The sequence below is a fragment of the Marmota monax genome, unplaced genomic scaffold (genome assembly GCF_021218885.2).
Source record: "Marmota monax isolate L192 unplaced genomic scaffold, Marmota_monax_Labrador192_F-V1.1 WCK01_AAM20220418_F8-fsc00066, whole genome shotgun sequence".
NCBI classification, from domain to species: domain Eukaryota; kingdom Metazoa; phylum Chordata; class Mammalia; order Rodentia; family Sciuridae; genus Marmota; species Marmota monax.
Genome location: NW_026692805.1, coordinates 775,258 through 802,558, shown reverse-complemented (window position 1 = coordinate 802,558; position 27,301 = coordinate 775,258). Strand labels below are relative to the sequence as shown.

General features: G+C 37.0%; 2 protein-coding genes across 8 annotated transcripts in view; both read left to right on the top strand.

Annotated features, from left to right (window-relative positions):
• The window catches only part of Dclre1c (DNA cross-link repair 1C), a 31,853-nt gene extending 4,865 nt beyond the window's left edge, over positions 1 to 26,988 (top strand). For 2 of the 7 annotated variants that reach the window (XM_046448239.2, XM_046448243.2), the window contains 12 exons: positions 2,626 to 2,710; positions 6,301 to 6,360; positions 8,897 to 8,952; positions 9,481 to 9,582; positions 10,241 to 10,313; positions 10,495 to 10,635; positions 14,700 to 14,801; positions 17,094 to 17,230; positions 17,751 to 17,805; positions 19,131 to 19,219; positions 21,630 to 21,724; positions 25,358 to 26,988. In XM_046448239.2, coding sequence (XP_046304195.1) covers positions 2,626 to 2,710; positions 6,301 to 6,360; positions 8,897 to 8,952; positions 9,481 to 9,582; positions 10,241 to 10,313; positions 10,495 to 10,635; positions 14,700 to 14,801; positions 17,094 to 17,230; positions 17,751 to 17,805; positions 19,131 to 19,219; positions 21,630 to 21,724; positions 25,358 to 26,280 — 1,918 coding nt within the window. In that variant the 3' untranslated portion in view covers positions 26,281 to 26,988. The other 5 variants (XM_046448242.2, XM_058580516.1, XM_046448241.2 and 2 more) reach the window with 5 other exon arrangements.
• On the top strand, positions 11,865 to 13,208 carry LOC124095134 (transmembrane emp24 domain-containing protein 10). The gene has a single exon (XM_046448248.2). It carries the CDS (start codon positions 11,914 to 11,916, stop codon positions 12,571 to 12,573), a length of 660 nt encoding a protein of 219 aa, XP_046304204.1. The 5' UTR covers positions 11,865 to 11,913; the 3' UTR covers positions 12,574 to 13,208.
• Positions 26,989 to 27,301: the final 313 nt, after the last annotated feature.

Below are 27,301 nucleotides of genomic sequence, written 5' to 3'. Positions count from 1 at the left end.
CATGGGTTAACTTTGGCTGTTTCTGAACTTTGTATAAATAGTCATACTGAATAGACTCTTATGTTTTTCTTTGATTTAACATTATATTTGTGAGATTCATCCATGCTACTGGTAATAACAATAACATTTGTCTTCATTTCTGTGTGTTTGTGTGTGAATGTTCTTATAATAATCTTTGGATATGTTCTTTTTGTGATACCAGGGATTGAACCCAGTTGTGCTTAACCACTGAGCCACATCACCATCCCTTTAAATTTTTTATTTTGAGACATTGCCTTGCTAAGTTGCTAAGGCTGGCTTTGAACTTGTGATCCTCCTACCTCAGCCACTGGAGCTGCTGGGATTATAGGCATGCACCACTGCACCTAGCTGGATCCTTTTTGTTTTGTTTTGTTTAGTTTGTTAGTTTTGTACTAGGGATTGAATCCAGGGGCACTTAACCACTGAGACACATCCCCAGCCCTTTTTATTTATTATTTTGAGACAAGGTCTCACTAGGTTGCATACAGCCTTGCTAAAAGTTGCTGAGGCTGGCTTCAAACCTGCAATCCTGCCTCAACCTCCCAAGCTGCTGGATTACAGGCCATCATGCCTGGCTTGGATCTATTGTTAAAGGTGAACTATTGGACTCTTCCTGAAGCCATTACTTAAATCTAAATTCCAAATTCTCAAGATACATATTTGGAAAAGGCCCTTTGATTTTTAAACCAGTGGCTGTTAGGCTTCTCTGCTATCAAATAGCAATAATTTGTGTTCTTGAGAAAGATAATTAATATTTCTTGAAAACTTACTGTATTCAAGGCACTATGAATTTTTTCAGGAATTTTTTTTTTGAGTGCCTGCGATGAGCCAGGCATGGTGCTGAAGGTTGAGAATATAGTGGTGAGTGACACTGATGAAAATCCCTGTCTTCTTGGAACTGACATTCTCATTAAAGCCTCTTGATAATCGTTTAGATAGATACTATTATGATTTATATTTTACAGATGAGAAAACTGAGGAGCTAGAGAAGTTCAATTAGTTGCCCAAAGTCATGCAGCTAGTAAGTGGCAGGACTAGGATTTCAACCAGGTTTGTCTGATTTCAGAGCCTATATATCAGCTATCCATTGCTGCATAACAAATTGCCTCAAAACTGAGTGACTTTAAGAACAGTAATCATGTTTAACACCTCAGTTTCTGTGGGTTAAGAATTGTAAGAAAGTACAAGGGGAATGACTGGTTTCTGCCTGCCTCGTGGCAGATGGGACTGATATTATCTAAAAAGTCAGTGCTAACACCTTGACTAGGAAGACTCAAATAGCAACAGCAAAGGCCAGAACTTCTGGGTCTCTCTGGGCATCTCTCTCTCCAAGCTCTTTTGCCTGGTAGTTTGGGATATCTGGACTACTTAATGGAGACTCAGTCAAAAAGTGTATGTCCTAAGGTCTGGAGGGAACCGTATGCCTGGAGAGCTAGCTCAAAAGTCATGCAATTACTTCCATCATATTCTGTGGTTAAGGCCGTTACAAAGGCCTACCCAGGTTCAAGGTGAGGGAACACAACTCCTTCCTCCAAATAGAAGAATTTTGATAACTGGTTTTGTAAGAAGAATATGTGTGCAGGGGTTTATAGTAGTGTGGCCATCTTTAGAAAGTAATCTGCCATGGAGTATATTCCTAATCTTTAAACTACACTATTGAATTTTTCAAGTTTATTACAAAATTAATTTCTATTCACTGAAAAAGTAAATACCGGGCAGTGGGTATAGCTCAATGGTAGAGTACTTTCCCAGCATGCAAAAGGCTTGATACCCAGCACTACAAAAGATAAAAATAAATACAGTAGATCAGCCTGAAGTTAAAAAAAGCTTAACATTTAGCAGTATCTTTCCAGATATACCTGATCATGTACACAATTTTTTTTTTTTTTTCAGTGCTGGGGATTGGACCCTGAGCCTCACACATATGAGGCATGTGTTTTATCTATATCCTGAGCCCCCTGGTGTGTATTTGTAATATAAGAGTGATGACGGACTTCTTTTTTAAATTATTTTCTTATAGTTGATTCATCAGTCTTTTCCATTATGGCATTGGCTTTTAAGGTAAATGTTTAGAAAAACTTCCCTATTCAATATAATAAAAGCATTCTATTTTATTTCATGTATTTGATGTTTATATCCAACCATGGAATTAGTTTCTTTCTTTTTTTTTCTTTTGCAGTACTAGGGATTGAACCCAAGGCCTTGTACATACTAGGCAAATGCTCTACCACTGAGCTACATCCACCAGCCTCTTTTATTTTTTATTTTGAGACAGGATCCTACTAAGTTTCCCAGGCTGTCCTTGAGTTTGAAATCCTCCTGCCTCAGCCTCCTAGTTACTGGGTTTTCAGGTGTGCACCACTGTGTGACTTGGTGAAGGGGTTGGGGATCCAAGGGCAAAGCACTTTCCCCTCTTATGCTCTGGGTGGAACTGAAATAGTCATTGGGCATTGGTATGTTGGGAGCTTCTCTAAGGTTTTCAGGGTTTTTAGAGAAGATTGAAGCTGGACAAAGTACAGTTACTGGTTCCAGGGTGCTCATTTTGGAATGTACTAAAACACCTGTTTTTTTTTTTTTTTTTTTCTCTTTGTCTTTTCCTTTCAGCTTGAAGGTTTACCTGTACTGTTCTCCTGTTACTAAGGAGTTATTGTTAACTAGCCCGAAATACAGATTTTGGGAGAAACGAATTGTAAGTTTCATTTTTTGAATAACATTGATTCTTTGTGTAAGTTGGAAATATTTTTAGAGGTAGATTGAAAATATTATTAAAATTATTCAAAGCCTAATTTCTCACACACTGTAATTGTATACATTAGGTAGAATATTGCTATTTACTCTTCTATAATACAGCAGTCTGAGAGGTCATCATTTTGTTAATTTTTGTTGTTTTTCCTCAAGAGTTTGATCTAGGTCTTCAGTTTGATTTATTTAATCTCACTGACTTTAGCTAAAGTGCATTGTAATTTTTTTGGAGGCAGGGTGCTAGGGCCTCCCACTTGCTAGGTGAGTGCTCTACCACTAAGTTACACCCCAGCTCTTCTTAATTTGAAGTAGTTTTTTTTTTTGTTTTTTTTTTAAGTTGCCTAGGTTAACCTCTAACTTGTGATCCTCCTACCTGAGCCTCTCAGGTAGATGGAATTACAGGTGTACACCACTGTGCCCAGCTTGCATTGTAATATTTTAAAGTAAGATGTTCATTGACATAATTGCTAAGTTTTTTTGTTTGTTTGTTTTATTTTGTTTTTGAGATGGGGGTCTCAAACTTTGTCTATGTTGCTGGCCAGGTTGGTCTTGAACTCATGGGCTCAAGCGATCCTTCTATCTCAGCCTCCCATATAGCTGGGACTGTAGGTGTACACTATGTCTGACTGCTAAGTCTTTTTATTTAGATCATGAGCTAGATTAGAAAAAATAAACACAGTTTATGAGTTATAATAAGAAAGGGATAATAAGCATAATAATAATAGAACGGATAACCTTCCATGTGGCAGAATAAAATGGTTCTCTCCAATGTAAGATAGTAAAGGGGAGAAAGCCAAATACAAATCTGATGCATAAAAAATGAGGAAAAAGCCTAGTATCACAATAATTATTATAAATGTAAATGGATTTAATTCAGTTCTTGACCAAAATATAGATCCTCAGTTTAGGTTAAAAAATAAGAAAGATCTGCAAAAGACATAGATAAAAGGATAAATAAGGATTGACATTTGAAAACAAAAACAATACAGAGAAGTGGGAAGATGTAACAAACAAGAAGCCAAACATACAAGAGTAGAAATTTTTATATCACACAAATTAGAACTGAAGGCCAAAACAAAAATACTGTAAGATTCAGGGAGGATGTCATTTACTGTTACAAGGGAAAATGGACCAAGAAGATACGAACATATACACAGTTGATATGAGTCTCCATCTCCATAAATATCTGCAGACCCTATCTCACCCAATGCAGGATCAGAGAAGGAGGACCCCCGTAAGTGAATCAAATTAGGGCTTATTATGTGGTCTAGGCCTCACTGCATTGTGGGAGGTGGCTCAAAAATCAGCCTAAGTGTCATGAGAAGTCAGTTTGATATCTGACTGATGATAGCTTTCAAGTCCCGCCTCCTTTCTCTTTGCCCTACATTTGGGTGAGTTTAGTGGGAAGCCTAACCACATCTTGACACCAATGTGAAGTTCAAACAAAACAAGTTCAGGCCTACCTACCCCTTTACCACAATAAAAACCTACTTACAGGGGCTGGGCTTGTAGTTCAGTCTTAGAGTGCTTGCCTTACACACTTGAGGCCCTGGGTTCCATCCCCAGCATTTCGAAGGGGCAGGAGAGAACAAACTATTCTCAGTAGAGTATCTATAGTCTACAACATTCATGATATATTTAAAAATCACTAGAAGAGTCTGAAGGATCTCAATACAGTAATGATTAACATTTGAGGAAATTAAAATTCTAATAATCCTAATTTGATCAATACACTGTATACATGTATTAAATTATTGTATTGTACCCCATAAATATATAAAATATTATTTGTTGATAAAAACAAAACAGCGCACAAACCTACTCTGTCTTAAGCCACGTAGCCCCTTCCATCCCAACCTGGGTGTTGTGCTGCTCTTCCCAGAAAGTGTGGTCTTACAAGGAACACATTTTTCTCATATACTCTTGGTGTATGTGACGTCATTAGTTTCAACACTGATCAATTGGGAGTTAAGTCCTCCTCCCTTCTGCAGAGCAGCTTCAGCAGAGCATTTGCCTCTTATATTAGACCAGCAGTTGTTATGGGTCTGTACTGCCAGTGATTAGGAAAGGAGAGCAGAGACAAGCTGGAATCCACAAAGACAAACTAGAAATGGGGAGGGTAAACAGGTCCCCAACTGTCACTCACTTCTTCCAACCTTGATAATGCTGGTCACTCACCCACTTTGGCATTGTATGTGAGTTGCATGCACATCTGGCCCAGCACTCAGGAAATGCAGGCAGGTACCCAGTAGAAATTAGTGTGGTTTGCAGTTCTGCCCTTCACCCATGAGTTAAGCCAGATCAGCAGTTAAAACTTCTGGTACTCTTTAGAGCATTAAAAAAAAAAAAAAAGGATGTGGTTCACTTCCATCTTTCAGTTATTTACTTACTTACTTACTTATTTATTTATGTGTGGCCAGCCCTAACATGGAAATGACTTCTGGAAAATAGTTTTCAGCTTAGATGTGTTGGCATAGTACAAAGCTTCAAAATATAAGGAGAAACAGGCAACCAACAGTTGCTACTAAAGAGCTTAATATACCCTTCTCAGATATTTAAAGACAGGCTGAAATTAGGTGAAGATACAGAAACATTAAATGACATAATAAATGTGAACCAATTAAAAACATAGAATAATAACAAAACATGGCTTTTAACCCAACATAGAAAATAGTATTTGGGGGACATCTATAGAACATTTAAAAAATTTGGTTATGTACTGCATCACAAAAGAAGTCTTAAGGTTTCCTGGTGCCCTGTGTTTTCTGACTGTAATGCAACGATTTGAAGGATCAGAAATAAATGGACAGCTAAAGTCATTCTACACATATGAAAATCAAATGCATACAGTAAATAATCGTAGGTTGGAGTTGAAATTGTAAAAACAACATAATATAAAAAGTACCAAGTTGAGAGAAGAAAAGTGGGAAACTAGAATAAATCAAACTTAAACAATTATCAAAGATTTCTTCTTCAAAAAAGCCCAAGCCCAGATGGTTTTATGGTTGCATTTTACCAAATGTTCCAAGAAAAAAGCAATCCCATGTTAGATGAGTTACTGTAAGAAATAAAAGATAATTCCCCTTCTCCCTCCCTTTCCCTCCCGAATAGCAAAGATGGTGGAAGGAGACGGTCATCATTATACAAAATACATGTATGAAGATTTCTTAAATCACATTTAAAAAAATAAAATACAGATATTGCATCCACCTATAACTAAAAAATAAATATTTTTTAAAAATACTCCAAATGGGAAGGGATGGAGGAGGAAAAATGAATTCAGTGGAAGTAGAATTGCCATGTTGCAGGATATGTATATACACACATTTATAAGGCATTTAATACATAGTCAAACCCACCTTAATAAGGGTACCATTTGTATTTTATAATTTTTTCAAATGATTGAAATATTTATTATAGTGCAGTAGAAATTGTTACTACAGAGTCTGGAACTCATTCACATAGTTCCCTTTCAGTATTTGAGATGACCAAGGCATGGAAAACTGATATACGTGTTCTCTTACTTTATTTTAATAGATATCAATTGAAATTGAAACTCCTACCCAGATATCTTTAGTTGATGAAGCATCAGGCGAGGTAACTAAATATTAAATACTATGATAAGATGATTGTTTATCCTGGCTTTTGAATGTTTGTTTAATCATAATTTATAAATATTTATAAATCAAAATTTATTAATTAGTTTTTAGAGAAAACAACCAAACCATCTGTGGTTGTCTTGTCTATTTGGGCTCCTATCACAAAAATACTGTAGACTGGGTGTTTAAAACAACAGAGACTTATCTCTCATAGTTCTGGAGAGGCTCAAGTGGATTTGGTGTCTGGTGAGGGCCTGCTTTTTGGTTCCGGTAAAAATCTCCCTTTTAAAGAGCACTATCGAATTCATGGATGCTCCACCCTCAAGAACTAATCACCTCCCCAAAACCTCCTATAAAAATCACTTTAGTGGGTTAGACTTTCAGCCTATGGATTTTGTGGGGACACAAATATTCAGTCCATGATAGTGACGTATTTATTTCTCACATTGAAATGATTAGATATTTTTTGTTAAAATTGCTCCTTTTTAGTATTTGTACTAACAATGAGAACAACAGTTATTGATAATAATTCTACCTGATATCTTGCTAAGTTTATTAATTTATTATAATTTTCAGGATCTAAAATGGCGATTAATACTTTTTTTTTTCTGAGAGAGACAGAGAGAGAATTTTTTTAATATTTATTTTTTAGTTTTCGGCGGACACAACATCTTTGTTTTGTATGTGGTGCTGAGGATCGAACCCGGGCCGCACGCATGCTAGGCGAGCGCGCTACTGCTTGAGCGACATCCCCAGCCCGCGATTAATACTTTTGAAGCAAATTTATATACGTTACAAATTTTTTCCTGAATCATTTTTGCATTTTTAAAAAGATATCACTGCCCAAGTGGATCAATCTTTAAATTCAGAAGTAGTACTTTGTGAGTGTATAGTTTTAATAGTAAACAGAACTATGGGCCTACTTTTTAAAAAACAAAATGAGACCCTTAAATTATCCATAGGGCTAGGAGGAATTTTCCTATTTTATGGCAAATCTAGTTAGTATTTCTGTAGTGTGCTCATAACATGTCAATTTGACATGTTTAACTCTGAGGATGTTAACTCTGGGAATATGATCAGAACAAAGATGACTTTTTCAAATGTACATTCGGAGAAGATCAGATAGTTGAAGTCTGCTGTCCTGGGCCCACTTAGCTAAATGGTTCTGGAGAATATAATTGGTGTTTGGCTTTGTCACATACAGGTGTATTGGTAAAAGGCTTTCTCAAAGCTGGGCAGCAAATGGTAGTCAGGCTCTTGGTAGGCAGATTCTTGCTGTCCTGCCCTGATCCTTTGTTTCCTGTTGTGCCATGTGGCTTTTGTGCATTGATTATCCTGCCACAGCCAATGGGAGATGCCATTTGCCTTCAGAATGAAGAATGTTAGACTTGATGAAAGGAGTCACCTTACAGAGCAAGAAGCTGGTGAGAACAGAGCTCTGCTCCTGCTTACTTATGGTTGGAGAGTCAGCCATGCCCAACAGGCTCTTTCCTAAAGGGATAGAGTGATGTGTGGTGAATTGGGAGGAGGCTGCATTGATTTTTTTTTTTTTTTTGACAGATTTATTGAGCAATCTGCTAGCCACATAGGTCACTCATTTAAAGTATACAACTCAATAGCTTTTAATATATTCACAGACCTGTGTATCCATCATCATAATCAACTTTAGAATATTTTTATCACCCAAAAGAGAAACTCTATACCTGTTGTAGTCACTCTCCATTGTCTCCTGTCCCTCCCCAGCTGCTGATTACCAGTCTGTCCATGGACTTGGCCTGTTCTGGAAATTTCATATCAGTGGACTCATATAGCACATGGTCCTTCGTGTCTGGCTTCTTCCCTGAATATAATGTTTTCTTTTCTGTTTCTTTGTTTTGTCTTTTAGTTTTTTGGTTCTGGTGATTGAACCCAGGGATGCTTTACATTGAGCTACATCCCCAGCCCTTTTGCTCTTTTAAATTTTTTGTTTTGAAACGGAGTCTCACTAAGTTGCTTAGGGCCTCACTAAGTTGCTGAGGTTGGCCTCAAACTTGTGATTCTCCTGCCTCAGCCTCCTGAGTTGCTGGAAATACAGGTGTGCTCCACTCCCGGTTCTGAACATGTTTTCAAGGGGATCTACGTGTATGAACGTGGCATGTGTTATACATGTAGCATATGTCAGCACTTCATTCCTTGTGTAGCTAAATAACATTCCATTGTATAGACAGACCATATTTTATTTATCCATTCATCAGTTGATAGACATTTGGACTGTTTCTACTTTTTGGCTAGTGTGAATAATTATGCTGTGAATATGAATGTACAGTTTTTTGTGTGGACATAATTTTTCAGTTTTCTTGAGTATATAACTAGAAGTAGAATTGCTAAGTCCCGTGGTAACTCTTGTGTTTATATGTTGAACAATTGAAGATCTATTCCAGGATTTGGAAAGTGAAGAAAGGGGAGAAAAGGCACATTCTTGAGAGCTGTTTGCTTTATTTAGCTAGGTCCCAGTGATAACTTTTGTTGTTATTTCTTCTTCATTTTCTTTTTAGAAGGAAGAGATTGTTGTGACTCTTTTACCAGCTGGTCACTGCCCAGGATCAGTTATGTAAGGGACTCATCTATTTGCCGTCTTACTGTATGTAATATGTATTGTGTTATGGAAATACATTTTTAGAGTCAAAAAATAATATGTATAGGAAATCTGATTATTATTTTCCTGGCAGTGTTTTTACTTTGTTTCCAAATTGAATTTGAGAAATTGAGGTTAGGATCAGATTTGACATCTGTCTTTCTTATAATGGAGGTCTTCAAAGTGACTTTACATTGTCTTATCACATGGGTTTTTGCCTCTATGAACAGAAATGATCTTGACATAAACTTTAGAGTGCTAACATATCATAATAGGCTGCACCTATTATGAGCTCAATTAGTATCTGCATTCTATTATTTCATTCTTCCAGGGAAGAGGTAGTAGTTAAGTGCCAGATGTGGACTTGGAGCTATTGAAATTTCATTAATATTGTAACATAAAGGATATATTTAGCAGGAAGCATCGCTATAGATTTAGCATGTATTTGCTTTATTAAGACTTGGTCTGAAACTCAGAAGTCATTGAGATACATTTGCTTTTCAGGTTTTTATTTCAGGGCAATAATGGAACTGTCTTGTACACAGGAGACTTTAGACTGGCGAAAGGAGAAGCTGCCAGAATGGAGCTTCTGCACTCTGGAGGCAGGTAGGTGTGGGCCTTATACAATTCTTGAAGGTAAGGCTACATAGTTTAAAAAGCATTCTTGCTCTCTTCCCACTAAACACAAGTCTTTGTATTAGAAATAAGACTTGATTATAATAATTACAATAGTAAAGCAAATTAGCTGGGCACAATGGCACACGCCTGTAATCCCAGCAACTCAGGAGGCTGAGGCAGGAGGATAGCGAGTTCAAAACCAGTCTCAACAATTTAAAGAGGCTCTAAGTAATTCAGAGAGATTCTGTCTGTTAATAAAATATACAAAAAAGGGCTGGGGGTGTGTCTCAGTGGTTAAGCACCCCTTGGTTCATCCATGGTACACCCCCTACCCGCCCAAAAAAAAAAAAAAGAATAGTAGAGCAAATTTTCTTCCTTGAAATGGGGTAATAGAATGTTCTAAATGTTTTGTTGTTGTTGTTGTTGTTGTTGGGTTTTTTTGCTAATAGTCATATAAGCTTATCAAAATTCACTGGATCCTTCACACAAACTCTCTATTTTATTGTATAGAAATAGTTTCCCAAGAAAGTTGATTAACAAAAAAAATTTCAGATGGAGTGAAAAACCCTATAAAATAAAGTGTAAATTGCTCACATGATTTGTGTCACATTAGGCAGCTAACACCATTTTTTTTTTTTGTTTTTAGAGTAAAAGACATCCAAAGTGTATATTTAGATACTACTTTCTGCGATCCAAGGTTTTACCAAATTCCAAGTCGTGTAAGTCTGCTTGGAGAAGTGGGGCAATGACATGGGCGTGGCCATGTGCCTGGTGGAAAGTGTATAGGATGACAGTGAGGCCATAATTGTCCCCCATGGCTCAGATACCTTCAAGTGTGGGGATGAAAGGGGTAAGTGAGGCTCTTATGAGTGTTAAATGTCCTTTACGAATCCTGTCTAGGGAGAGTGTTTAAGTGGAATTTTAGAGCTGGTTCGAAGCTGGATCACTCGGAGCCCGTACCATGTTGTGTGGCTGAACTGCAAAGCAGCTTACGGCTATGAATATTTGTTCACCAATCTTAGTGAAGAGTTGGGAGTCCAGGTACTGTGTTTGCTCTTTTCACCTGCTCCCTTTTACCCACCCCATTCACCTCTCCTTCCCCTCCCCACCCCCAAATAATGGAAAACAGTGACAGATAGCTTATCAAAACATGGCTACAGCAGAGATTGGTGGCTTCTCTAAAGTCATAGATCATCTTTGTTAATGATGTCCTCATGGGAGGAAATTGGTGGAAACCTGAATGGTATAGAAGGGTCTTAAGCAAAATACGCCACAGAGGAAGTATTATTCCCAAACTGTAGGTCATGAAATAATTGAAACTCATATTAGAAATAAATTTGGACAAGGAGATATCTGAGTGTATTGCTTGCAGCCAAGTGATCATTTTATGAAAATTTACTTAGGTCCTCAGACACAAACATACATGCATATTTTATATAGGTGTGCTGAGTTGCTATGGAAATATATTTTCTTTTGTTGGTCATAGTCAACAGTGAATGAAGAACATTGTCCTGGAGAATTGGTGCCTTCGCCTCATTGACAGATCAGTATCAGATTGAGAGGGAGTTTTCACCTGTCCCTTCCAGATAGTTCTTTCCAGCTGCTCAGTGCTGGGCTCTCAGAACCAGAGCAGTAGAGCCCAGAATATGTGTGGATGACTATCAGCAAGGAGCTCCTACCTTCAGGGCTTACCTGAAGAGAGTGTCTTGAGCTCTCGTCTCTTAAGAGAAAGTAGATATTTGATCACGACTGAACAAAATGATGTACTGGGACTAGTTGGCCATTTAAATTCTGTTTGATTTTGTACCTTTTAATATAGATCTCCAAACAAACTTGTGACAAGAACTACAAGTTACATATAATGTACTTTAGTGAAGTTAAAATGATCTTGCTTTTCTGTATTTGAAATTTCAAAAACTTTTTTTTTTTTTTTTTTTTTTGTACTGGGGATTGAACCTGGTAGCACTTGGCCATTGAGCCACATCCCCAGCGCTTTTAATGTCTTATTTTGAGACAGGTCTTGCTAAGTTGCCTAGGCTGGTTTTGAACTTGCAGTCTTCCTGCCTTAGTCTTCCAAACTACTGTACCACTGCACCCAGCTAAATTCCTCCTTTACTTCTCAAGTCAAGGTCTTTCCTTCCCAAGTCCTTTCCTTGGCTTCATCCATCCTTAGGTCATTCTGTCCAAAAATATCTGAATAAAGTTGCCAGTTCTCTATTTTAAGAAGGATGTGTTTTTGTTCTGAGGTTTTCCTTCCTGTTTTTGTTGTAAAAATAGCCTTTTAGAGAGGCCCCGGGTGGCGAACAAGTCTCCGGCACCATGTCTGGTTTGTCTGGCCCTGTAGCCCAGCGTGGCCCCCGCCCGTTGGCGTTGCTGTTGGCGTTCCTGGTCAGACCCAGCTCGGTCCTCGCCATCTCTTTCCATCTGCCCGTTAACTCCCGCAAGTGTCTCCGCGAGGAGATCCACAAGGACCTGCTAGTGACCGGCGCCTACGAGATCGCCGACCAGTCTGGGGGCGCTGGCGGCCTGCGCATCCACCTCAAGATCACAGATTCTGCTGGACATATTTTATACTCCAAGGAAGATGCATCCAAGGGGAAGTTTGCTTTTACCACTGAAGATTATGACATGTTTGAAGTATGTTTTGAGAGCAAGGGGACAGGGCGGATACCTGACCAACTCGTGATCCTAGACATGAAGCATGGAGTGGAGGCGAAAAATTACGAAGAGATTGCAAAAGTTGAGAAGCTCAAACCATTAGAGGTAGAGCTAAGACGCCTAGAAGACCTTTCAGAATCTATTGTTAATGATTTTGCCTACATGAAGAAGCGAGAGGAGGAAATGCGTGATACCAATGAGTCAACAAACACTCGAGTCCTGTACTTCAGCATCTTTTCAATGTTCTGCCTTATCGGACTAGCCACCTGGCAGGTCTTCTACCTTCGTCGCTTCTTCAAGGCCAAGAAGTTAATTGAGTAATGAGACCAAATCTCCTCCTCCCTCATGAATCTCAGCCAGCAGAACATCGCTGGGACGTGCCTGGCCTAAGGCATCCTATTAACAGCACCATGAAGGCACGCTGAAGCTTTCTTGCCAGAACTGATCTTTTTTGGGAGGACTTGGGGTACTCCTACACTCAACAAGTCAATGAGGGACTTCTTTTTAACTCGGTAGGATTTGGACTGGTTTTGCAACAACAGGACTATTATTAGAGTCACCCATGACAAAAAATAGGGGTTACCTAGATAATGCCAAAGTCAGCATTTGTCTTGGGTTTCCTCACGTGATCTATTTGAACCATGTTTGCTTTCCTTCTCCCACTTGCTCACCAGCTTGGGCTTTCACTTTAGTTCTTTTACTACGATTTGTATGACCATGTTGAACTTGTTTCATACTGATTGTCCTCTTTGGGTTTCCTTCTAAAAACATCCTGGCCCTTAGCTGAAATGTTTACATAGCTTCTGGTGATATCCTTTCATAATTTTATGTCTCTTACAAGGGTCGTGAATGTGATACCTTATAAAAGTGAGCTCAGAACTGTAGATAACTTCTTAAAAAAAAAATCTCATTTTAGACAATTAAAATATTTGTGCTCAAAAAAAAAAAAAAAAAAAATAGCCTTTTAAATTAAATCATAGTGGTGACAGATTGTGTTCACTCACACACACACATGCTTACATATACTATATGGGTTTTTTCCCCTCATGCATTATTTTGGTAAATATAAAGGTACTCGTCCCAAATTTGTTCTGTAGTTTTAGTGGCATGTGGAATAGTAGGAGCTACTGCTTTAGAACCCTTGCAGGAAGAGGCCAGGAGGAGGGGTTCAGGGAGAGGTTTTGGTGGTGACCCCAGAGTTTCCTCTGAGTGAGACCTTTTAATTCTGTTAATTCCTTTGCAGAGGATGAGGAAATTTTTAGGTCAGGAATTTGAAAAGGAAAAATGGTGAGGTTCTCAACTAAGGGACTTCAGTGATAATCTGTAGCTGCTTTTCCTGTTTTTATTTTTGTGAAGGTGATAGTTTCTATACCCGTCTTTATCATCTCAGAACTTATTTCTATTCACCCCTCTTCCTTAGCCCAGAAAATCTTTCATTTATACTTCTTATGGGTCATTAGTACACAGGTAGTGAGCAGAATGGGCCGTTAGATAAAAAAAAGCAGTTTTGTTTATGTTCTTTTTATACCTGTCTTGGTAAAATTAGCACATCAATTTGACACTCCTCTTCTTCTTCTTTTTTTTTTTTTTTTTCTGTTTGTGGCAGTGGGGATTGAACCCAGGGGTGCTTTACCACTGAGCTACATCCCCAGCCCTAGTGAGACAGGGTCTCAAAACTTGGGATCCTCCTGCCTCAGCCTCCTCAGTGGCTGGAATTAGAAGTGTGGGCCACTGTACCCATCTGCAATTTGATATTATTCTAATCTGTTTGTTAATCAGACATCAAAATGAAATCCTTCTTTTTGCCATGTCAGAATCCTAATATCAGTTTAAATGCTTGGAATTTTCTCTGAAGTACCCAGAAGATAAGCTTTAAGTAAACCTGGAACCTTGATTTAACACTTTAACATGTGTTAACCTTAAAATGCTAAAGGTGACCAAGGTGTGGATATTTGTTTTTCTGCATCTATTCTCCCTCTTGACACAGAAAATTGATATGTGGTGGGGAAATCTGCCCCGTGTTTCTTTACCCACCACTGCCCCTTTGTGGCATCTTGTATGTGTCTTTTATGAAGAGATTCTGGATTATCCCTATCTGCTTTGTTCATAGGTATATACCCAGGATTTAGAATAAATCCTGATTGTATAGTAGATGCACAATACATATGAATCAAGAGACTGGAAGAACTGAAGGACAGTATTAGCAAGATCAAATGAAATCCATGGGCTGAGTCCTTTGTCCATTGACATCATGGCAGAATATGAACAAGCAATGAGCGAGCAAAAAGCCAGGTGGAAAAAAAACTGAGAACATATGTCTAGATATAGTTAGTTATAATTAGATGTAACTAACTGCATATTTTGCCCCTTAATATTTGTTCCCCTTGAACAATTTATTCTTAGGAAATATATTTCAAATAATCTGCTATGCCTGTTATTTTCCATAGATTCATGTGGACAAGCTGGACATGTTTAGAAACATGCCTGACATTCTTCATCATCTCACAACAGACCGTAACACCCAGATCCACGCATGTCGGCATCCAAAGGTATCTGTGTAAATGACCATTCTCATGTTGTTTTCAGGATCCATGATTGTTAGGTCAAAAAGGAACTTCAAAAATTTCATTTGAGACTGAATCATCACTTTGTAAACATAAAAGCTGAGGCTACAATCGTAAGTTGTTAGCTCAAAGTTATGCAGCATTCATAACTATATTTCTTTAACATATATATCATAATAAGCAACAGACACAGATCCTTATAGTTTAATTTAAATAAAATCTATTCCTATACATTCTAGAATGTAAATTTATTTCTAATAAAATAATATGCTGTAGCTTATAATTTAAGCAAATATATTTATGGTCCACTACTATTTAATTTTTGAGACTCATGACATACACATTCATAAACTTTAGTTTTCTTCCATTCGAGATAAATATCTAGATATAACTTCCTTCAGACTTTGAAGAAGTGACATGTATTGACAGACCAATTTTCAGCGAATGTTTCCAGTGCCTCTGCAACTCACATGAATTTTTTTTTTTTCCTGTAGTATGGATTGAACTAAGGGCTTTCTACCACTGAACTGTGTCCCCAGCCCTTTGTATTTTTATTTTGAGACAGGGTTTTGCTAAGTTGTCCAGGCTGTCCTCAAATTTGCCATCCTCCTGCCTTAGCCTCCTGAGTAATTGAGATTATAGGAGTGCACCACTGTGGCCAGCTTTGATCTGTTTTTAATGCTACCACAGAGCCTTTCTGTTATTGAACACCAGGGATAAGGCTTAACGTTTTGAATTTGCCTTTAATATATTCATTTTAATTATTAAGACTAGTTACCTTCAAATATGAGCGATGATAATTTCCTTCTAAATTTTTAATAATCTTAGCATTCAAATGCTGAGTGTTTTTTTTTTTTTTTTTTGTCAGTAGGGAGTGCATTTGTACATTCAGATTACTGTTTGGTGATATTGGTCGCATGTACCTAAGCCAAAACTTTAAGTCTACTTGCTTGGCCCTTACAATAAAGTATAACTTTAAATCAAAAAAGTAACTCTTATTGTCAATATGGAATGTTTTTTTGGGGGGCCACTGTAAGAGCTGGAGGTAAGAAATTACATTTGATGGTTTGTAAGCTGCATATTGTAACTTGCATTCATGAATGTATTTAACCATTTTTGGTGTGTGTGTATAGATATATGTGTATGTACAAATACATGCATACATCCAATGAATTTGTGGATAGATAAAAATAAGATAGATAAAAAGTATTAAATGTTTTGTCCCTTCTTTTCTGTTGGACTTGTAGTCTTTTGTCCCATGCCCCATAAATTTTTAAATTGTCAAATTTCTTTTTGTTCTGATTTTTCTGATATTTCACAAAGTAGCTTAATTTCTAATTCTATTGCTATCATTTCCCACAAAGCTGACTTTTCTTGGGACACTATTTCTAGTGGCTTAAAATATTCCTTAGGCCACATAGTTTTTACAAATACTGACTAGTAGATCCAGAGGTTGAGGAGTCCTGTTGCAGTCTCATCTAGATCCTTATAAGAAATAGTAATTTCTATGAAGAAATTTGAGTGGGATGGAGTGAATCCAAACATAATGTCTTTGAAACAATCATCCCATTATTTTTCAGGCTTGTAAACGCACCTTTTTATATTTTTTCCTCCAGTTTTATTTCGAAGTTTTTAAAAACAGTAAAGTTGTAAGCCTAGTACAAATCCTACTGTATTTATTCATCTGGACTCATCATTTTGTTGACACTGCCACATATTCTCTCTCTCCCTCTCTCCATGTGTACCACCCACAGCCCAAACCGCTGGAGAGTAAGTTGCAGATTTCATGGCATTCCACCTGAACTCCTTCATCAAGAATCTCTTAAGAACAAGAACATTCTCTTATATAACCACAACATGATTCACCCACTCAGGAAATTTAATGTTGCTATAATACTGTTGGCTAGTTTATAGTCCATATTCCAATTTCCCAATTGTCTCAATAGTATGCTTTATAGCCTAGGAGGATGGGAGCAATTAATTAAATTCAGGATTTAATTAAAGATCATGCATTGCATTCAGTCAGCTTGAAGAGTCTTTAGATATAGATCATGTCTCCAGCCTTTGGTTCTATTTCCTCATATTGATGGTTTTGAAGAGTCGAAGCCAGTTGTTCTGCAGAAAATTTCTCAATTTGGAATTATCTGATTGTTTGCTCATATTTACACTTTTTGTTCATGTCTAAAAACTTATTTACTTTTGTTTTTGAGATTTTACCTGCAAACAGTTTTGTTGAAAATATATAACTGTTTCCATATATTTTTTAATCTTTTTTAGGCAGAGGAATATTTTCAGTGGAACAAATTACCCTGTGGAATTACTTCCAAAACTGGAATTCCACTCCACATAGTCAGCATTAAGCCTTCTACCATGTGGTTTGGAGAAAGAACTAGAAAAACAAATGTGATAGTGAGGTAAGAAACTCATGCCATTGGTCTTCTGAGAGAAACTTTGAGATAAAATATTTGAATTTAGTTTCAAAACAGTCTGGCCTAAGCCCAAGAAGAGGATCTACTGTAATGGTGGGGATTCCTTTCTTTAAACACTGTATAAACTAAAGAGATGCTATTCCAAACCTATTATTATAACATGAGCCATATATCTAAAGGCTGTTCTAGTGAGGGAGGAGAGAAGATGGCTGGAGCCTGTAGGAATCGGAGTGGTTGGGTATGAGTTGTACATTAATGTGGAAAGTAGAAGCCCCTTGGCAGAGTAAAGAGTTTCCATAATGATATCTTCAAACCATTTCCTTGACTTTGGCTATTTAGAATGTCTACAGCAGATTTCCAGTTCTGGAAAGTGTACTCCTGTTCCAAGAAGAAATTCCCGATTGTGGGGTGATTTCATATTGGAATAACCTAAAGATGAGAGTCGGGACTTTTAACTTAGTTTTGCTAAATGACTTTTTAAATTTTTGCTTTCATTTCCCTTTAGGACTGGGGAGAGTTCATACAGAGCTTGCTTTTCTTTTCACTCCTCCTATAGTGAGGTAAGGGGATCCCATAAACTCATAACCTTTCTCCTGGTAGTACTTCAGCCTTCATCATTGATAACAGTACTCTTGACTTCCAAAGGCATCTCTGTTTAAATCTCATCTTTCATTTTTTTTCTAGTAACAGTTGGTTCTCATTATTCATGAACTCCATATTTCTGAGTTTGCTCACTCACCATTACTTATTCGTAACCCCAATATCAATACTTGCAGCCCCTCAGGAGTCAGTCACTTGGACAGTGGTGAGAAATGTGAGTCACTTAACATGCACTTATCATGATCTAGTTGAACAAGGCAGCTCTCATACTGTAGTTCTCATACTGTAAACAGGTGTCCTTTTTGTGGTCTATAGAATGCCACTTTTTTGGTATTTTTGTGCTTTTTCTCAGTAATCTTGCAATTTTAAATGACATTCTAGTGTGGTGCTGAAGTACTATCTAGATTCCTGAGCACAAGAAGGCTGTGATGTACCTTATGGTGAAAATATGTGTTAAGAGTCAGGCATAATGGTGCACATCTGTAATCCCAGTGGCTGGGGAAGCTGAGGCAGAATTTTTTTTTTATTTCAAGCTCAAAGCCAGCCTCAGCAACTTAGTGAGGCCCTAAGCAACTTAGTGAGACCCTGTCTCAAAATAAAAAGAGCTGAGGATGTGATTAAGCATCCTTGAGTTCAATTCTTAGTACAAAACACACACACATACACACACACACACATACACATTAATTTTTAGGTCTGAGTTACAGTGCTGTTTGCTGTGAGTTCAATGTTAAGGAATCAGCAGTGTTAAACAAGTTGTCTTTAAACAAATACATATAAAATAAGAGTATATGTAGATTGGTTGATGAAGATATCAACAGGGGCTTTCAGGAATCTAATTATGTACCATTTTCCTTCCTAGAAGCAGTAGTTAAGTATCCTCTAATTCAGTGTTCGTAGTGAGTTTTTAGAATATAATTCCCTACAAATACTGAGAAATTAATGTTGTAGTGTATTTTTTTAGACAGGCTGTCAACTTGAACAAGAAAGGATATTCCTCTGTTGGGAGTCTCAGAAGTAGTGAATCACTTCTGGGTATAGGTTTGACCTTACTTTTTCTCCTTATACAATGCCTGAGGACTAGATCTCCCTACCTTTCTAAGTTAAAGTAGCCTTTTATTTTAATAGAGTTATTGGCAACAACTGAGCTCTTGTCTCTTGATGCTTTATTTGGAAAGTTAGATGCTAATAATCATTCTGTGCCCTAGTCATTCCATTTGCAAAAGGGAAATTTTTGTGTTGTCTTCATGGAGATAATTGATCCATTTTATCTTCCTTCTTCTAGATTAAAGATTTCTTGAGCTACATTTGTCCTGTGAACGCATATCCAAATGTCATCCCATTGGGCACAACTAAGGATAAAGTTATAGAAATGTGAGTAGTTACTACTTGGGACATTGGTTACTCCCTTGATGGCTCTTGACTAGGAGACAAAGGAATTTTACCTGAAAGTTTACAAATCTGGAACCTGATTCCACTGTTAACATTTTCAAACTCTATTCATTTCCCTTTTTTCCTTTAATTCAGTGTGGCAGAATGTACAGATAGTATTATGAATTTGTCCCGGGTAGAATCCTGGCTCTACCATTTACTTGCAGTGTGATCTTAGCCAGATGACTTCTCTAAATTAGTTATTTCTAATAAGCAAAGTAGGAGTATCCATTCATGCTTACTTGTTGAGTTTCTCAGAAATTTAGAGATAATATATGAAAAACACTTAGCATAGTGCCAAGCAGGTGATCAGTGAAGGTATCTAGTGAATGCACAAGCAAAATAAAGGAGAGGTGAAACAGTATGATTATCTTTTACTGTCACTATTTTTTTAACCTCTTCTTTAAGTTCCATCTATTCATTCATTAAATATTACTTTATTTTTTCTTTTGACAGTACTGGGGATTAGAACCCAGGGGTGCTCTACCTCTATCCCTTTTTATGCTAAGTTGCCCAGATTGGCCTCAAACCTGCATTCCTTCCGAGTTTCTGGATCACAGGTGTGTGCCACCATACCTGGCCTATTCATTAAATGTTTCTCTAGTGCCAGCTCTAGCTTAGGCACTGCACTTGGGATGGATCCAAATTGACTAAGATACACCTATACTTATGGAATTCTAGAGTATTGGGAGAAGGCTGGGTCTGAACAGGAGCATACCATATACATACAAATTTCTGTGAATCGTGAAGGTATCTGGCCTGGTGCCAGGGAATCTACCCCAGAGACTTGATTATATACAATATTTTGATAAGTATATACACAGAACCAGGCTTGCAAGCGTTGCTGGAAAATAGGGTTTAGGACTAAGCTCTGGAGAGAGGTGTGGATTGGAAGCACAGATTTAGAATGTGCACCATAAGGACAAAGGAAATCACCAGGAGAGAATGAAGAGGGTAAAATAAGCTGAGGTCAAAATTTTGAGCAGCACATTAAAGAAGGAATGAGAAGGAGACAGAGTGGCCTAGACAGTGGGAGGACCAGGAAAGACAAAATATAGTGTATCAGTGGCAAATTTTTGATTAGTCAAATAATAACAGGGAGGTCTCCTGTTGCCTTGGTAATTAGGTCATTTGTGCCTAATGAGAGCAATTTTAGTAGACTTGTGAGTTGGAAGCCATATTGTATTTTTTTTTTTAATGTGAAAAAGTGAGGAAGACTATTCTTCAAACAATTTGATAATGCCAGGCATGGAGGTACACCCCTGTAATCCCTGCAACTCAGGAAGCTGAAGCAGGAGGATCACAAGTTTGGGGCCAGTCCTAGCAATTTAGCAAGGCCCTAACCAAATTAGAGACATACTGTCTCAAAATAAAAAGGGCTGGGAATGTGGCTCAGTGGTTATTTCCCTGAGCCACAGGGACTGTGGTACTGGGTTCAGTCCCTGGTACCAAAAAAAAATAGTTCAGGAAAGGGTACAGACAAGATGTTAGAGTCTTTTTTTTCTTTAATATTTATTTTTTAGGTGTAGATGGACACAACACAATGCCTTTATTTTTATATGGTGCTGAGGATCGAACTTGGGTCCCGCCCGTGCTAGGCGAGCACTCTGCCGTTGAGCCACAATCCCAGCCCTAGAGTCTTGTTATTAAAAGCTGAGATGTAAAAATGCCTTTTGTAATTTATCTTGAATACACTTAAGAAGTGGTAACAGAGCTGAGGTTCTGGAGGGATGGAACAGAATAGACCCTGAACATGAGAAGAAGAGTGACAATGTCATGTGGGTGTGGCTGAACATAAATTTCAGGTTGGGAGCTTCATGGCGCTCTCCTCCAAGTGGTAAGTTATATAAAATCCTCAAGGATTCTGGCAGTCTTCAAAGCAGTTAGCAATGCTGCCCTCAATGAAGGGTAGATCCTTTCTCCTTTTATTTCTGTCTTCATACTTTCAGCCTGTAGCTCCAGAATGAAGACATAAATATGTGAGATTGGCAAGATTATTGCAAGATATAAGTAAATCCCATTAAACAGGGAAAGGGAAGCAGCTAGCAGTCCTATATTCCCTGAATACCAGGAGGCATTGTATTACTTGTTTTAGGATAGGGACCTACTTTTCTGCATTACAAGAGTGAAGATCTGTTTTGTTTCCCTTAATCCTAACAATTAGGTTATCTTGGGGTTGTATTTAAATACCAGTTTACGTTTATTAAAGTCATTTTTAATAAACACTACTTTCAGTTCTTAAAAGAAGTTGTGTGATTTCCCCCAAAGTCAAGTTTTTGTAGTCTCTATAAATAATACAAACTTTCTAGCAGCTTTTCCAAAAGGAAAAGTCAAATATTCTGATTCATTTCAGCTTACAGCCTCTATGCAGATCTTCCCAAAGTACTGAGCCAAAGTATAAACCACTTGGAAAACTGAAGAGAGCTAGAACAATTCATGTAGACTCAGGTAAGACTAATAGTCCAGGTCCAGTAGTGTGGGTTTCCTGCAAAGATGTTTTTCAGGATGTTCTGGTCTGGTAAAGTGGCCTTGGGCTAATAGACATGGTCTCCAGGAAGAGCTTTGCTTTCCTATCTTCAGGAAGTCAGGAGTCCAATGTCCTTCCCAGGATGAAGTAAGTGGTGAAAACCTGTTGCACATTGCAAGATGTTCTCAGCTTTCTGGGAACATGCTCTGTGACTGGTAGAAGCCCCAAAGAGAGGCTGTGTTGTTACCCTTGAACATTTCCCTTCAATATACAGTGTGAAAATGAAGCCATTATTGTTGTAATTTCTTATCAGACTGATCAGTGGTGGAGAAAAAAATCAATGGATTTTCTCTATACTTTCTTTCATCACTACTTTCATTTTTTAGAAATAAGCTCCGATATAGAAATCAGAACTTTAGATTCTGAGTAAAGCTCTCCTGGTTTACAGCAGCCATATTTTATGGTTAGGATTATGGTTTCCTTTGAGAGTCAGTTACTATACCATATAGTGAATACATAATGCTTCTTGAACACCTAGTACATGGCTGGTATTGTACTAGCCATATGGTATCTATTTCGTTTGAGCTGCCGAAACCAAAAAAAAAAAAAAAAAAAAAAAAACCAGATTGGGTTGTTTATTATTTCTCACCATACTGGAGATTAGAAGTCCAAAATCAAGGGGCTGGCAAGATACATTTCATTCTGAGGCCCTTTCTCTTGGCTTATAGTTAACCATCCTCTTTTGTGCCCACAAGGTGCAGGGAGAGCACTTGAGAATTGGAGGTATCTGGTATTTCTTAAGAGGATACTAATCCTGCCAGATCAGGACCCTATCCTCATTTACCCATAATCACTTCCTTAGAGGCTCTATCTGCAGATTAACTGATACACTGGAAGCTGAAATTCTTTAAAAACAAACAAAAAAAAAAACTCGTACCTTTTCTGCATTTACTCAATCCATACTTAAATTCAATGATTGTCTTTTTGGATCTGGTTGCTAGTTCATGTTAATGCTTGCTTCTATTTTATTTATTCTTGATTCCCCCACACCCCACTCTTTGTTAGCTTTGATTTTGTTCCTTCTAGATTGTTCTGTCTTGTTGTTACTCATAGATTTTCTTATATTTGTATGGGTATTAATCTGAATTTTAGATGCATTTTATAGTATCTTAATATTTAATTTAACCCATGTACATCATTGACTTTGTAATTATCCTAATCTGAGTGTGCTTTAAAATCTGGTAATGACTAGATTTTTAGGTCCTTTAGTTTTTTTCTGTTAAGTGATCAGCACCAATATACATGTAGTTTTAAATCAGTTGCTTTAAGATTTGTGCTTTTATCAGAATCTGAGGGGCAAGCTCAGAAGTCATTCTTAGCCTCTTTAAAAACTTCTTTGTGCTCTAAATGTTTTAATAGCTTACCTTATTATCATCTTCACAGACCACTTTTATAAAAGTATATACATACTCACTGTAGATAATTTGGAAAATATATGGCTATATGATATATAGATATTTTGATTAGCATCTTAATGTATTTCTTTCCCCTTATTAACTTACATATTCACAAAACTCAGAGGAGTGATGTCAAAAACATTTTAAAAACACTCTAGAGGCTCTAGTCCATGAGAACAGTAGTGTCTGTAGCGCTAGAGCAATGTACTGAAGTTCTGTTGCACAAGACTCTTTTAAGTGGACTGAAGTCCTTAGGGTAAGACCTAGGACAGTGGGGCACAGGGAAATGATGAAAGAATTCAGTAGAGTAATAACTGCATAGATGCACACAGGCTGAAAAGCAGCTTATACCACTTTTATAAATATACACATATGTGTATATGCCTATTTTTCACTTAAAACATTTTATTAAAATATGTTTCTCTTCAAAAACAGTTTAATGGTTGCATACTTTTCATTATAATCTTTGAGTTAGGAATATTAAGTCATAATTTAGGTTGTTTTATAATTGTAATAACTCATTGGGTTAAATTATAGAAATTTAGGTGCTTAATACATATTACCAAATTGCTTTCTAGTAAGGTTATCAATTTTTACAAACATTTATGACATCTGTCCTTTTTTTTCATGGAGTTTAGGTGTTTTTATTATCAGTATTTGTAAATTCTAAGAATTAATACTTGAATATTGTGATATTTTTCTCAGTGTTATGCCTAATTTCATAATTTAAAATTTCACATGGTTACAGAATAGTACACAGTGTTAAACTCAGAGTATAGAAACTTTGCTTCTTAGACACACACAGGTAAGATGACATGAAAATGTTGTGAGAAAGGATTATGCAGTGGAAACATGTTACTGTTACAGTTGCAGATCTAGGACATGGAGTTGTCCAACTTAGACCTCATAAAAAGATGACTCATTGCAGAACTAAAATATATAGCTCATGACTTTAAAAAAGCTATATTCTGGAGACTAGGATGATTCCAAATAGACTAGCTAGACATATTAGTCCTCTGAAGTCCTTTAAGAATGAAGGCTAAGATCAATTATAAATCCTAAATGAAACAATAGATTCTGAGAATTAGCTTCATGGTGGGCATGGCAGCATATGCCTGTTATCCCAGCAACTTGGGTGGCTGAGGCAGGAGGATCCAAAGTTCAAGGCCAACCTGGGCAACTTAGGAGACCCTTTTCCAAAATTAAAAAAAAAAAAATGTTTGACTTATGAATCAGCATGCCTTTTCTCTGGACATGTCTCCTTATTGGCAAAAGGGGAGCTGGATAATGGCCTATTAAAAATAGTGTTTAGCGTCACCTTTATCATTGGGAAAGCAATTATCTTTAAGAAGTAGGATATTATAAGTTAACACCTTAATTAGAACAACTTGCCACATTTAATTTTCTGCCTCAGTGCCTTTAGAATGTGGGAAAATACTGGTTTTATTGAAATTTTATTCATTTATGAGAACTTCATTTCCCACTTAAGAATGATTGCCCAATCTTATAGACCGGGCTTACTATATGATGATTTGGCATGCTTAATAATCAGTAAAATAGATGTTGACTTAGTTCCTGACACTTATTAGGACTTATCTGATATTTTGGTTAAAGTTGATTTAACCTTTATGTGTTCCCCCAGTATCTGTCACGGTGTTATGTACAAACGATAAATAGAGGTGGCAGGGAGGGATCAACTCTTTATTAAAGCAGCCAACCCACTAGGCACCTACTGTTTGCAGAGCACACAGAGTTTATAAACCTGGTTGATGAGCAGAACCAGCTGCAATACTTTATTTGGCCCAACCTTCACCAGACAATCTCTGGAAAGAAATCTAGAAACATTTTTCTTTAAACAGTTCTCCCTATCATCCTAACAATCAGATTTAAGAACCACTTGACTTATATTCTCTACTAATGGTGTGGCATTACAAAAATCCAAGAAGGATGATAGATTGTTCAGGATATCCCAATAAGAGGCCTTTTGATTTTATCTTTGGGGAAAAAAAAAAAAAAGGAGCCTCTTCATTTTTTGCTGTTTCAAGAATTTAAACCCTGGGTAAATGCTACAAATTAAATCTTCATTGAAAATAGAAATTGACTCCATTTACCTTGTTTCTTATAAACTTTTTTTTTTTTTTAATTGTTGTTCTATAGAGGAGGAAGATGAACTCTTTGATGACCCTCTGCCAGTACCATTAAGGCACAAGGTTCCATACCAGCTAATTCTTCACACTGGGGTATTTTCAATGACTGCAATATCACAAAACCAGCCTGAAAAACTGAGACAAAGCACAGGATGTTTCAAAACAGAGAGTACACAAAACACTCTTTTGAGCAATTTTATAGATTGTGAAGAATCCAACAGTGAAAGTGAGGAAGAATTAGAAATGCCATCTTCAGTGCAAGAAGATCTGGGCTCTGTAACACTTCCCCAGCAAAAGGCTGATGTGGATGTACCACAGTGGGAAGTATTCTTTAAAAGAAAAGATGACACCACAGATGAGGGTTTGGAAAACTTCCCTTCCTCCACAGAGACAGGAGGATCTCAGTCACCCAATCTTTTCAATGACTCTGATGGAGAATCAACACACATCTCCTCCCAGAATTCTTCTCAGTCAACACACATAACAGAACAAGGAAGTCAAGGCTGGGATAGCCAATCTGATACTGTTTTGTTATCTTCCCAAGAGAAAAATGGTGGGGATATTATCTCTTTGAACAAAGGTGTCTACAGACCAAAAACCAAAGAGAATATTCCTACCTCCCAGATGGAACAAAATGTACTTTGCCCAAAGGACACTCACTCTGATTTAAAAAGCAGAGATTCAGAAGTAACTACAGTTCCTAACACTGGAGAACCAACTAGTCTGAGTTGTGGGAAACACATACCTGAGAAAAACAGATCGCTAAATCTTAGCACACATTCAGATTCACAGAGTTCCTCTGATTTTGAAATTCCCTCAACTCCAGAAGCGGAACTACCTAAACGAGAGCATTTACAGTATTTATATGAGAAACTGGCAACAGGTGAGAGTATAATAGTTGAAAGAAAAAAATGTTCACTCTTAGATATTTAAATGGAATACTTAAAAATCTTCAAATAGCCTAAAAGACAGCAGCAAAACACACGTCAATGGAAAGACATGTGGGGAAACATAACCCAATTACATGCTGTGTATAAGAAACTCAGTTCAAATGGTGTAAGTTAAAAGGATGGAAAAGAGACACCATTTAAATACTAAAAGCTGGAGTAACTACACAAATATCAATTTCTGGATAAAAGCTTCAAGTTAACAAAAAGACATAAGAATCCTAAATTTGCATGCACTTAACAGTCAAAATACATGAAAAAAAAGGAAATGCAAACTAATGTACAATTATATTTTAACATTCTTCTTTTTGTAAGAGAACTAGTATAAATACAGAAAATCAAGTATATAGAACTAAACACCATCAGTCAACTGGATCTAATTTGCATTTATAGAACACTGCACCTAATAGTAGAACACATCTCTTCAAGTGCACATGAATATTCACAAAGATACATCTTGGATTATAAAAATTAGAATAACTGAATCTATAAATTGTTTATGGGGGGAATCACCTTTACTTTCAAAAGATGTTCTATCACTTTAAACTGTTGATCTGAATACAGTGGTAAAACTAGAACAATAAGAATGTAAAAGAAAATGTTTATGAATTAAATGACTATGTTCAAAGTCATTAAATTTAAGTTCACAAGTGCTTCTAAGAATTCAATAAAGTTTTACAAACATTCATAAAAACTTCTGTATGCTGACATTTCACAATAATCAGAGCTGAGACATCAGTTTTTAGTGGTATCTCACAATTTGTAGATTAAACGGAGAATGATTTGTATCTTGATGTTGCATAGTAATAAGACCAAAAAGTAGTCCTGGATCCACCATACTAGAGTTACTATATTTTGTATAATAGTCACTAATGCTTAAGACTTAGTTTTAATAGTATACTTATGATTCAAGATAGGCATTCATAAAATACCTGTAAACATTCTTCTGAATATATTCCTAGCATTTTACAATCACCATTTTATGTCTGGTAAAAATGCTGGCTGAA

Excerpts from the sequence above, each read along its gene's own strand:
- LOC124095134 (XM_046448248.2), top strand. The coding sequence starts at position 11,914 with ATGTCTGGTTTGTCTGGCCCTGTAGCCCAGCGTGGCCCCCGCCCGTTG.